Below are 13,697 nucleotides of genomic sequence, written 5' to 3'. Positions count from 1 at the left end.
TAGACAACCATTTGCTGCACTGAGACAATGGTGTCCTGGCCCTGCTCCACTCTCAGGGAGACTCTCCCATTAGAACTCATCCTTCCAGTGAGCACGAGAGGAATGAAGTTATTATTTCTAGAGAAAAGAAGATGATGAGGATCCAGGGATCAGAAGCCAGAGGACTGCAAGAACTTGAATACCTAACATGTATAAACATGCTTCACACACAGACTGGAGAGTCTTCTGAAATACTTCATCACGGATGGAGCTGGCTCCATAATAATATGAACACTTTGCTCAATTCAACAGAAACCTCTCATTTCTAATCTCGAAGTCTTTGTCTTATTTTAAAATGAGAGAAACTTAACAATATCATCCAGCACATTAGAGACTTTGCAGAAAATCTTTTTTTTTCCTCTCTCTCTTTTTCTTGACAATGTCCTGCTCTGTCACCCAGGCTGGATACAGCCTGGTACCATCATAGCTCACTGCAGCCTCAACCTCCTGGGCTCAAGTGATTTTTCCCACCTCAGCCTCCTGAGGAGCTGGAACTACAGGCGTGTGTCACGAAGCTCAGCTAATTTTTTTGTACTGACAGGGTCTCACTATGTTGCCCAGGCTGGTCTTGAACTCATGGGCTCAGACAATACTCCTGCCTTGGCCTCCCAAAGTGCTGAGATTACAGGCATGAGCTACCATGCCTGGCCACAATATCTTATGCAAATTAACAAATTATTCAATTTGCTCTATTAGATCTAAAAATAGCCACTCTAAAAATATATGCAGATGATCACCAATCACTTCCAAAGACACTTCCAAAGATCTTTGTCTATTGGAAAAAGATGTAAAATAGATACAGAAAACAAAACAGATGGACATATTTCATTGCCAATGCCCTTTTCTGGATAAAAGTCCATACATATAATACACACTGTATAAATGTCGACTTACGACTTTTCTCCTGATTCACATTAACTCAATCACAAGTAAACTTCCCTTCAACTGGGCCATCTCCCAACCATATTTTTATCCTTAGTTTCTTTCTTAGTATAAAGTGGGGATGAAAACAGCACTTAGACTGACAGGGCTAAGGTAAAGATGAAAGAAAGCAACCCCTGAGTACTTAGAACACCACCTGGCACCTACTCACTGTTAGTAAGACTGGCCTCTTCTTATCATTATTGTTATTGGTGACTTCCTTGCATTCCAGGAATTCTGGGAGTCATTACTCTGAGCTTAATGTTTACTGTCTAATTTTAAAAGCAAATTCTGACTGGGTGTGGTGGCTCACACCTGTAATCCCAACACTTTGGAAGGCCAAGGTAGGAGGATCGCCTGAGCCCAAAAGTTCGAGATCAGCCTAGGCAACATAGCGAGACCCTGTCTCTACAAAAAAAAAAAAATTCCAGGCATGGTGGAGCACACCTGTACTCCCAGGAGCTACTAGGGAGGCTAAGGCAGGAAGAGCACTTGAGCGCAGGAGTTCAAGGCTATAGTGAGCTGTGATCACACCACTGCACTCCAGCCTAGCCTGGGCTACAGAGCAAGACCCTGTCTCAAAATAAATTAAATAAATAAATAAACAAACAAACAAATAAATTTGAGTACGGAGTGAGGGACTCCCCAACGGAGAAGAGAACCAACTCCACGTCTTCTGGATGAATGTCTCACATCCTCTAACGCCTCCCTGGCCTGTGTTTTCCAACTGAAATGCCTTTTCCTTACCCTAAGCAGCTTCTCCTCCTTCTTCAAGGACCAGCTGAAATGCGGACGCTGCCTCTCCTTCCCCTCCGGGAGCAGAACTACACGGCGCTCTCCTGTTCTCCTGAACCCCTTGGATAAGCCCCCAGTCATATTTCTCACACTTGAATCATCAAGTGAGCTTTGCTCTGTTGTTATCTAACAGTGTGGAACAGCATTTCGGAGTGAAGGAGTACACAGGGCATGACCAAAGGAAAACTCTCAACTCACAGGAAACGACTAGCCGGAGACATTTAACCTCCAGACTGATGTGTGAGAACACAGGGAACAGTTCTCTAGCTGTGGAAGAGAATCTCAAAAGCACTCAACTTCATCCAGCCCTCCTCTGCAATGACACTAGACTAGTTAGTTTTCTCCACTTAAATTTAGCCTTTCTTGATTTTTTGAAAAATAGGAAGTCACTGAGGCTCCAAACACACCAGCAAGTAGGAGTAAACCGAATCAATTAAATGTCATGTACTAACCTTTTATTTCACTCTGACTTTCTTCTCTTTTTCTTTCCAGTTCTTTCCGGTCATAATTTAACCTTCTCAGGCACATAATTCCACACTGGAAACTGTTTCTATTTGGAAGAAAAGAGAGATGATTTAGAGATGATAACAGTGAAAAATCTTAGCGAATTATTAAGAGCTATCTCCATTAAGTTACCTGTGAAAACTGTCGACCATTTTCAGCTGCCCTCGAAGGTCTTTCTTGGTCAAGTGGTCCAGCATCCTGGCGTCTACAAGGCACTCCATGAAGTAGCTGCGGTACTGGGGGAGGCCCAGGCTGGGGAGCCACTCGTTGCCGATCCACTCGTGGTTCATGTCCCCATAGGCGAGTGTCTGCTTTTCATAAATGGAAAAGGTCAGTTACGGAGGAAGTCTCAAAAGTAGTTTATATCATTTTTAAAATGAATTTTTAATCTATTACCTATATTCTCAAAGGCTAAACTAATGATAATTTTATAATTGCAAAATAATTTGATCTCTTCTTCTCACCTTTTAAATTTGTTAGTAAAATTTTTATACAACAGGAATAGTAACATTAAAAATATATGATTCGTTGTGATAAATTTAACTTTTAAATCAAACTACAAAAAAACTGTAACTGGCTATAAATTTCCTCTCTGAGATAGTTTTTAGTATAATAATGTGACAAAGATTGATCACGACTCATGAACAAGTTTGAAGGCTCAATTCAACACTGCTCACTAAAATTATCTCTGGTTGGTTTACATTTTAACACTTTGTTTTCCTAAAGAAAAAATCCATTTCAAAATCAGTAAAAGTCAGTTAAAATATAGTTTTAGAGAAGAGATAAAGCAACAACCAACAGGACTAAATGGGGAAACAGGCAAATTCACAATTATAGTTGAAAAAATTCAACACTTCTTTCTCATAGCAACTGATGAACAAGCAAAAAAAGAAAAAAATTAAGAATATAGAAAACCTAAACTAACAACCCTTAACAAACTTGACCTGATGTTTCATAGAACACACCACCCAACAACAGAATATAGAACACTCCACCCAACAACGGAATGTAGAACACGCCGCCCAACAACAGAAGATAGAACACGCCACCCAACAAGAGAATACAGAACACGCCACCCAACAAGAGAACATAGAACACGCCACTCAACAACAGAATATAGAACAATCCACCCAACAACAGAATATAGAACACTCTACCCAACAACAGAATATAGAACACCCTACCCAGCAAGAGAATACAGAACATGCCACCAACAACAGAATATAGAACACGCCACCCAACAATACAGAACACACCACCCAACAGAATATAAAACACGCCACAAACGACAGAATATAGAACACTCCACAAACAACAGAATATAGAACACGCCACCAACAACAGAATATAGAACATGCCACCCAACAATGGAATATAGAACATGCAACCCAACAACAGAATATAGAGCACGCCACCCAACAACAGAAAATATAACATGCCACCCAACAAGAGAATATAGAACAATCTACCCAACGAAAGAATACAGAACACTCCACCCAACAACAGAGGATAGAACATGCCACCCAACAACAGAAGACAGAACACTCCACCCAACAACAGTAGAACACGCCACCAACAACAGAATATAGAACACATCACCCAACAACAGAATATAGAACACGCCACCCAACAGAATGTAGAACACGCCACCCAACAACAGAATACAGAACATGCCACCCAACAACAGAATATAGAACACGCCACCCAACAACAGAATACAGAACAGGCCACCCAACAACAGAATACAGAACACGCCACCCAACAACACAATACAGAACGTGCCACCCAACAGAAGATAGAACGCTCCACCCAACAACAGAAGATAGAACGCTCCACCCAACAGAAGATAGAACGCTCCACCCAACAACAGAAGATAGAACGCTCCACCCAACAACAGAAGATAGAACACGCCACCCAACAGAATACAGAACAATCCATCCACCCAACAACAGAAGATAGAACATGCCATCCAACAACAGAAGATAGAACAATCCACCCAACAACAGAAGACAGAACATGCCATCCAACAACAGAAGATAGAACACTCCACCCAACAACAGAATACAGAACACGCCACCCAACAACAGAATATAGAATGCGCCACCCAACAGAAGATAGAACGCTCCACCCAACAACGGAAGATAGAACACGCCACCCAAGACAATACAGAACAATCCATCCACCCAACAACAGAAGACAGAACAGCCATCCAACAACAGAAGATAGAACAATCCACCCAACAACAGAATATAGAACACGCCACCTAACAACAGAAGACAGAACCCTCCACCCAACAACAGAGGATAGAATGCTCCACCCAACAACAGAGGATAGAACACTCCACCCAACAACAGAAGATAGAATGCTCCACTCAACAACACAATATAGAACACTTCACCTAACAATGGAAGATAGAACACTCCACCCAACAGAATATACAACAATCCACCCAGCAACAGAATATAGAACGCACCACCCAACAAGAGAATATAGAACACACTACCCAACAACAGAATATAGAACACTACACCAACAGAATATACAACACGCCACCCAACAACAGAATATACAACACGCCACCCAACAACAGCAGAACACTCCACCCAACAGAAGATAGAACACTCCACCCAACAACAGAAGATAGAACACTCCACCCAACAGAATACAGAACACTCCACCAACAACAGAATATAGAACACCCCACCAACAACAGAATACAGAACACGCCACCCAACAACAGAATATAGAACACTCTACCCAGCAAGAGATTATAGAACACACCACCCAATAACAGAATATACAACACGCCACCCAACAACAGAATATACAACACTCCACCCAACAACAGAATATAGAACACTCCACCAACAAAAGAATATAGAACACGCCACCCAACAACAGAATATAGAACACGCCACCCAACACCAGAATATAGAAAACGCCACCCAACACCAGAATATAGAACACGCCACCCAACAACAGAATATAGAACACGCCACCCAACAACAGAATATGCAACACTCCACCCAACAACAGAATATAGAACACGCCACCAACAACGGAATATAGAACAATCCACCCAACAACAGAATACAGAACACACCACCCAACAACAGAATATGCAACACTCCACCCAACAACAGAATATAGAACACGCCACCAACAACAGAATACAGAACACACCACCCAACAACGGAATATACAACACACAATCCAACAACGGAATATAGAACACGTCACCCAACAAGAGAATATAGAACAATCTACCCAACAACAGAGGATAGAACACTCCACCAACAACAGAATACAGAACACGCCACCCAACAACAGAATACAGAACAAGCCACCCAACAACAGAATATAGAACAATCCACCCAACAACAGAAGATAGAACACGCCACGCAACAACAGAAGATAGAACAGGCCACCCAACAACAGAATATAGAACAATCCACCCAACAACAGAATATAGAACACACCACCCAACAACAGAATATACAACACGCCACTCAACAACAGAATATAAAACACGCCATCGAACAAGAGAATATACAACAATCCACCCAACAACAGAATATACAACATTCCACACAACAGAATACAGAACACTCCACCCAACAACAGAATACAGAACAAGCCACCCAACAACAGAATATAGAACAATCCACCCAACAACAGAAGATAGAACACGCCACGCAACAACAGAAGATAGAACAGGCCACCCAACAACAGAATATAGAACAATCCACCCAACAACAGAATATAGAACACACCACCCAACAACAGAATATACAACACGCCACTCAACAACAGAATATAAAACACGCCATCGAACAAGAGAATATACAACAATCCACCCAACAACAGAATATACAACATTCCACACAACAGAATACAGAACACTCCACCCAACAACAGAAGATAGACCACTCCACCCAACAACAGAAGATAGGACACGCCACCCAACAACAGAATACAGAACACGCCACCCAACAACAGAATATAGAACAATCCACCCAACAACAGAATACAGAACATGCCGCGCAACAACAGAAGATAGAACACGCCACCCAACAACAGAAGATAGAACATGCCACCCAACAACAGAATATAGAACATGCCACCCAACAACAGAATACAGAACAATCCACCCAATAATGGAAGATAGAACATGCCATCCAACAACGGAATATAGAACATCCACCCAACAACACAATATAGAACACTACACCAACAACGGAATATAGAACAATCCACCCAACAATAGAATATAGAACATGCCACCCAACAACAAGAATGTAGAACACTCCACCAACAACAGAATATAGAACACTACACCAACAACAGAATATAGAACAATCCACCCAACAACAGAATATAGAACAATCCACCCAACAACGGAATACAGAACACGCCACCCAACAACAGAATATAGAACACTGCACCAACAACAGAATATAGAACACTGCACCAACAACAGAATATAGAACACTACACCAACAACAGAATATAGAACACTACACCAACAACGGAATACAGAACAATCCACCCAACAACAGAATATAGAACAATCCACCCAACAACGGAATACAGAACACGCCACCCAACAACAGAATATAGAACACGCCACCCAACAACAGAATATAGAACACTACACCAACAACAGAATATAGAACAATCCACCCAAAAACAGAATATAGAACAATCCACCCAACAACGGAATTTAGAAACGCCACCCAACAACAGAATATACAACACGCCACCCAACAACAGAAGATAGAACAATCCACCCAACAACAGAATATAGAACACGCCACCCAACAACAGAATATACAACAATCCACCCAACAACAGAATATAGAACACGCCACCCAACAACAGAAGACAGAACAATCCACCCAACAACAGAATATAGAACACGCCATCAACAAAATATAGAACACGCCACCCAACAACAGAATATACAACACGCTACCTAACAACAGAATATAAAACACACCACCCAACAACAGAATATAGAACAATCCACCCAACAACAGAATATACAACATTCCACCCAACAACAGAATATAGAACACTCCACCCAACAACAGAAGATAGAACAATCCACCCAACAACAGAATATACAATCCACCCAAAAACAGAATATAGAACACGCCACCCAACAACAGAAGATAGAACACGCCACCCAACAACAGAAGACAGAACACGCCACCCAACAACAGAATATAGAACACACCACCCAACAACAGAATATACAACAATCCACCCAACAACGGAATATAGAACAATCCACCCAACAGAATATAGAACATGCCACCCAACAACAGAATATAGAACATGCCACCCAACAACAGAATATAGAACACACCACCAAACAACAGAATATAGAACTCTCTACCCAACAACAGAATATAGAACATGCCACCCAACAACAGAATATATATGCTTTTAATGCCTGTATAGTATATTCTCGAAGACAGACAAATCTCAACATACTTAAAGAGACTGAAATCAAGGTACATTCTCTTGACTTCAACAGAAATTAGAAATCAATAATAAAAAGCTATCTAGAACCCCCTACTAAATATTTAAAAATTAGCATACTTCTAAATAATTCACAGCAAGAAATTACAAGGGGAAATTGCTCCCTCTGTCGCCCAGGCTGGAGTGCAGTAGCACGACCTCGGATCACTGCAACCTCGCCTCCAGGGTTCAAGTCATTCTCCGGCCTCAGCCTCCCGAGTATCTGGGATTACAAGCACAAGCCACCACACCCACCTTATTTTTGTATTTTTAGTACAGACGGGGTTTCACCATGTTGGGCAGACTGGTCTCAAACTCCTGACCTCAAGTGATCCACCACCCACCTTGGCCTCCCAAACTGCTAGGATTACAGGCGTGAGCCACTGCGCCCCACCAGAAAATATTTTTAATTTAAAGAAAATTTTTTAAAAATTCAAAAATTGTGGGAAACAGTTAAAACAATACCTTGAGAGCAAAAATCATGACAAAGGATTATCAATGCAGAAAGACCTCGAAAATCAGTGATCCAAGAGTCTGCTTTTAAAAACTTAAACTAGCCTGGTGCGGTGGCTCACACCTGTAATCCTAGCACTCTGGGAGGCCGAGGCAGGCAGATCACCTTTGGTCAGGAGTTCAACACCAGCCTCGCCAACATAGTGAAATCCCATCTCTACTAAAGATACAAAAATTAGCTGGGCATGGTGGTGCATGCCTGCAGTTCCAGCTACTCAGGAGGCTGAGGCAGGAGAATGGCTTGAACCCAGGAGGTGGAGGTTGCAGTGAGCCGAGATCATGCCACTGCACTCCAGCCTGGGAGATAGAGCGAGACTCTGTCTCAAAATTAAAAAAAATTAAAACTTAAACTAGAAGAACAAATGAAATCCACAGCAAGCAGAAGGAACAAGGTAAAAAAGCAGAAATCAATGAAACAGAAAACAGAAAAATAACAGCAAATAAACCAGTGAAATGAAAATCTAGTACTTCATAAATATCAATCAAATTAACAAACCCTAGCCGGACTAGATAAGACAAAACAGAAGATATAAATCACCACTATCAAGAATGAAAGAGGGGACCAGCCTGGCCAACATGGCGAAACCTCTTCTCTACTAAAAGTACAAAAATTAGCTAGGCATGGTGGCACGTGCCTGTAATCCCAGCTACTTGGGAGGCTGAGGCATGAAAATTGCTTGAACCGGGAGGCGGAGGTGCAGTGAGCTGAGATTGAGCCACTGCACTCCAGCCTGGGCAGCAGAGCGAGGCTCCATCTCAAAGAAAAAAAAAAAAAAAAAAAAAAAGGAGTAAAAGAGGGCAGCCAGGCATGGTGGCCATGTCGGTAACTTCAGCTACTCAGGAGGCTGAAGCAGGAGGATGGCTTGAGTCCAGGTGTCTGAGACCAGCCTGGGCAACACAGCGAGACCTTGTCTCAAAAACAAACACAAAATGACAACAAAGAGGGGACATCAATACAGATTCAACAGACATTGAAAGAATAAGGGAATACTGTGAACAATTTTAAGCAACTTAGATGAAATGGACAAATTTCTTAAAAGATAAACTACCAAAGCTTCTCAGAAACAGGTAACACGTATCTCTATTAGAACCTGAAGCTGTAATCATAAATCTTCTAACATACAAAAAAGAAAATCTCTACCCAAGATAGCTTCACTGGTGAATTCTACCAAACATTTATCAACAAAAATAAATAAATAACCACGATTCTACACGAAGTGTTCCAAAAAAGTTTGAAACACCTCATCTCATTCTATGAGGCCAGCATCATCCTGAGAGCAAAACCAAAGATGTAACAAAACTATAGATCAATAGCCCTCAGGCAGATCCAAAAATATGTAACAAAATATTGCCAAGTCAACAACATATTAAAACAATAAGATATCATGACAAGTATGGTTTATTATTCTAGAAACATAAGTTGATTCAACATTTGAAAAGAAAAATCAATGAAACTCACCATATGAAGAGATTGAAAAAAAACCATATCATCTCAAAAGATGCAGAAAAAGCATTTGACAAGATTTGTCATCATTTATGGAACTCCAAGCATTCCGGAAATGTAAGAAAAGTGCCTCAACTGGATAAAAGGCATTTACAAAAACCCTACAGTGAACATCATACTTAATGTAAAAGACTGCTCAGCTGGGCATGGTGGCTCATGCCTATAATCCCAGCACTATGGGAGGCAGAGGTGGGCGGGTCACTTGAGGTCAGGAGTTTGAGAACAGCCTGGGCAACATGGTGAGACCCTGTCTCTTTAAAAAAAAAAAAAAAAAAAAAAGACTGAATGTGTTTCTCCTAAGATAAGGAACAAATGAAGGATGTCCACTCTCATCACTTTCATTCTACACTGTACTGGAAATCCCAGTCACTGTAAGAGGTCAAGAAAGAGAAATAAAAAGCACATAAATTGCAAAAGAAATAAAATTGTCTTTATTTGAAGATGACAAAATTATCAGTGTAGAAAAGGAATCTACAAAATAGCTATCAGAATAAGTGGGTTTAAGCAAAGTTGCAGGATACAAGGCCAATTTATAAAAATGAACTATATTTCTAAATACTAGCAATGAACTGAAAATTGAAATTTAAAAAGTACCATTTACAGTGGCATCAAAACCTGCAAAATCCTCAGGGATAAATCTAACAGAATGCATGCAAAATGTGTACAATGAAAAAGAACACATTCTGTACACACACATATCGAAGGAAGGTACCCGAGGTACCTGAAGTCTGCAGCTGAGGAAGACTAAGTTATGGTCACCAGTCATAGCTACCTTATGGTATCTTTGTAGTGACTCTCAACTAACACCATGTTGGTCTTGAAACTATGGCTTCCAGTATCATTTGTTATTTGGTCCAAACTAGAAGCAATAACTCAAATTCTAAATTTAAGTTAAGCAATAACTCAAATTCTCAAATTTAAACAAAGAATGTTTAAATTCTACTAGAAAAAAATGCTTCACTACCTTCTCTAAAAAGAGAGAAATATGCCAAACATTTTTGGGTAATTATCAGCTACATAACAGCATCACCATGCTTGATTCACTCTTCTAAACCTTACCCTTACAGGCCTGATATTTATTTATTTATTTAGAGACAGGGTCTCGCTCTGTCACCCAGGCTGGAGTGTAGTGGCATGATCTCGGCTCACTGTAACGTCCACTTTCCGGGCTCAAGCGATTTTCCAGCCTAAGCCTCCCAAACAGCTGGGACTACAGTCTCAAGCCACCAATACCTGGCTAATTTTTATATTTTTTGTAGACAGGGTTTCCCCACATTGCCCAGGCTGGTTTTGAACTCCTGGGCTGAAAGCGATCCACCTGCCTCAGCCTCCCAAAGTGCTGGGATTACAGGTGTGAGCCACCGCACCTGGCCTAGGCCTGATACATGTAGCAGGGATATCTGGTATTATTCTCTTGCTTGCTGATTATGTATTCTTAAATGGGGAAATTAAACAAAGGAATTGTCTAAATAGAAAACTGCATGGAAGCAGAACCCTACTTGTTTCTGTTTCCTCATTATATGCTCTGCTCAGACTCCTGAAGTGGCCTATAACATGAACTCCCAGAAGGATCAGGCTCCATCCCAGGGAGACCCACCTCTTCTCCTGGACTGCCTTAGCAGCCTTCTGGAAAAAAAAACATACCAGGTGATGTCAGTCCAGAGAACATCTGAACTACAAGAGACACCCACTGCACAGTGTTTACTCCCAGCACTGAAACAGCCACAAGTACAACCCAGTCTTATGAACTCCATAAAATGGGAGCTCCATGACGGGGGGACCATGGGTGTCCTGCTCATAGATGCTCCACGCAGCCAGCACTCTTACTAATTTTGTTAAATGAGGTATAAATGGTTTTGACCACGCCTTGATGTCTTCCTCCCCTAGTGTCTCGGCGCAGCTCAAAGTTCTCCCTGGTTTAAGAGCTGGCCACTGTGTACTGCCCTTGGCAGCAGGTGGCAGTCCCATCTGGAAGACAGGAAGGAGGAAGGAGGGAAAAGTGATACGAGCTTCCACTAGACTGCATGTCGGCTAGTTCTGGAGTCATCACCACAGCTCAGTCTTGTTTATATTTCCACCGCAAAGAGCAAGGTTAAGCTTATTTAATTTACACTTCCTGTCCCTGACTCAGGCAATTTCATACTGAAGTATTAACCAAGTTCTGCTCCTTGGTGGAAAATATACTGAAATTTAAGTAATTATGAAATGTACCCTGTATAATTCATTTATGGTCATTATTGGTCCTATAAAGGGATATCTAACAAGTTAAACAATGAGGTTATTTATCTGGAGGAGAGGCACAGAATGCTTAAATCAAGAGAGAAAAAAGCCCACAGAATCACATTATAGCTACTCTATTTTGTTAAAAAATACAAATAAAAAATAAAAATAAAAAAAGGTGGGGGGACAGTCTAATGAGCTAGATTTTAGGAGTACCAAGAGAAGGAAACAGCTGCTTCAACCATCACCTCGTAATCAGGAAAATTATTATTTAAAATCCTTTTGATTCTTTTCAGATATATAATGATTATTCTGAAGCCCTCAAATACAGTCCATTCGGGAAAGCCTCTAGAACTGCCTGTCCATGCCTCATGGCTGCAATGTGCCACTGAGACATACACTCTGACCACAGAAGGCCAGTGGCGTCGCACGACATTTCGGCAAGCTGTCTGAACATACAGAATGCAAAACAGTTGGGATAGAGTTTTTGGTGAGTTAAAGAATTGAGAAGCTGAAAATTCAAATATACAGTACTCAAGAAGAGGCTTAATTCCTTAGGATTCCATTAGTAAGAAAATCTTTAAGTGGACATAGTATTAGGATAGTATTTAGTAAAAAATCAACACAAAGACACAGAGGAAAAGTCATTATGCCAATTTTTGTGTTTGGAAATTTATTAGAGCACAATTTCCCTATCAGTATATCTTGTAATAACATTACCCTACCAGGAAATTACATACATAATCTCAGAAGCTGCCTAAGCCACAAGACTTTGTATACAAGATCATATGTTAAACAAAGCAATCTATATTAATTAAAAATAACTGCCATGGCACCATATGAGAAATGTTCAAAATTGTCCATGAGACGTACTCTTTGATGCTATGTTTTGCTTGACCAGTGCTTTCAAATCATTAACAATCCTGTACTCCAAATAAACTAAGATGCTATAAACATCAAAAAAGTAGATTACACAAGTTTTCATACTCCAATTGCTTTTTGCTGCTGTACATGTAGTGAAGAATATATTAGAGAAAGACTCCAACCTGAGCCCAGCTTCCCTCCTCATCTTCCTGGGGTTACGTGGTTAGGAATGCAAAAGAACATAACTATTAGTATTGGTGAGCTCGGTAATGCAGGCAACGCAACTCTGCAGGGAAGATGCAGCTTCACTTAGTGAAAAAGTTCAGACTATCAAAGCATCATGCAAAACTCATGCAAAACCAACAATTTCAACTTCTCATGCAAGGAGCAGACTCTCTCCATGCCAAGCACATTCATGGAAGGAGAAAGGGCCACACGGTCAGTCACAGGGAGGCTCAACTGAGATCTCTCCAAAAGGAGAGCTAGATTAAAGCTATTCTAAAAGACAGAGTCTAACAACTTGAAGTTCCTGGAAAAAATCTAAAATAAAATACAAATTCTACTTACACATTTCAACTAATAACTAAAGGAAATACTTATCTGGAACGACTGAATGGAAAACAACATTTTGTTTTCAACAAAAAGGCAAAGAACCCGGACGGTCTTAAGTGGAAAACGCGCCGGGAGGAGTGCAGGCTGTGGGGCGTGACTAACCGTTTGCGGCGTGGCTGCGAGCGTTTCCATCTCTTCGTGTGTTAACCAGACATTTCCTGTGGTCTAAGGTGACCCCAGTGCACCAACCACATCCAGG

General features: G+C 41.0%; 1 protein-coding gene across 37 annotated transcripts in view; it reads right to left on the bottom strand.

Moving 5' to 3' along the window:
- Positions 1-13,697, bottom strand: part of PPFIA1 (PTPRF interacting protein alpha 1) — a 118,460-nt gene that overhangs the window by 9,626 nt on the left and 95,137 nt on the right. For 13 of the 37 annotated variants that reach the window (XM_016921448.3, XM_016921453.3, XM_016921452.3 and 10 more), the window contains 4 exons: positions 13,601-13,663; positions 13,069-13,095; positions 2,392-2,570; positions 2,208-2,305 (listed from right to left, as the gene is read on the bottom strand). In XM_016921448.3, the coding sequence (XP_016776937.1) occupies positions 2,208-2,305; positions 2,392-2,570; positions 13,069-13,095; positions 13,601-13,663 (367 nt within the window). The remainder of the gene's footprint in view (positions 1-2,207; positions 2,306-2,391; positions 2,571-13,068; positions 13,096-13,600; positions 13,664-13,697) is intronic. The other 24 variants (XM_016921456.3, XM_054662489.2, XM_016921462.3 and 21 more) reach the window with 5 other exon arrangements.

This window comes from Pan troglodytes, chromosome 9, assembly GCF_028858775.2.
Source record: "Pan troglodytes isolate AG18354 chromosome 9, NHGRI_mPanTro3-v2.0_pri, whole genome shotgun sequence".
NCBI classification, from domain to species: domain Eukaryota; kingdom Metazoa; phylum Chordata; class Mammalia; order Primates; family Hominidae; genus Pan; species Pan troglodytes.
The sequence above is the reverse complement of the archived record's forward strand: the minus strand, read 5'-3'. Positions and strand labels throughout refer to the sequence as shown.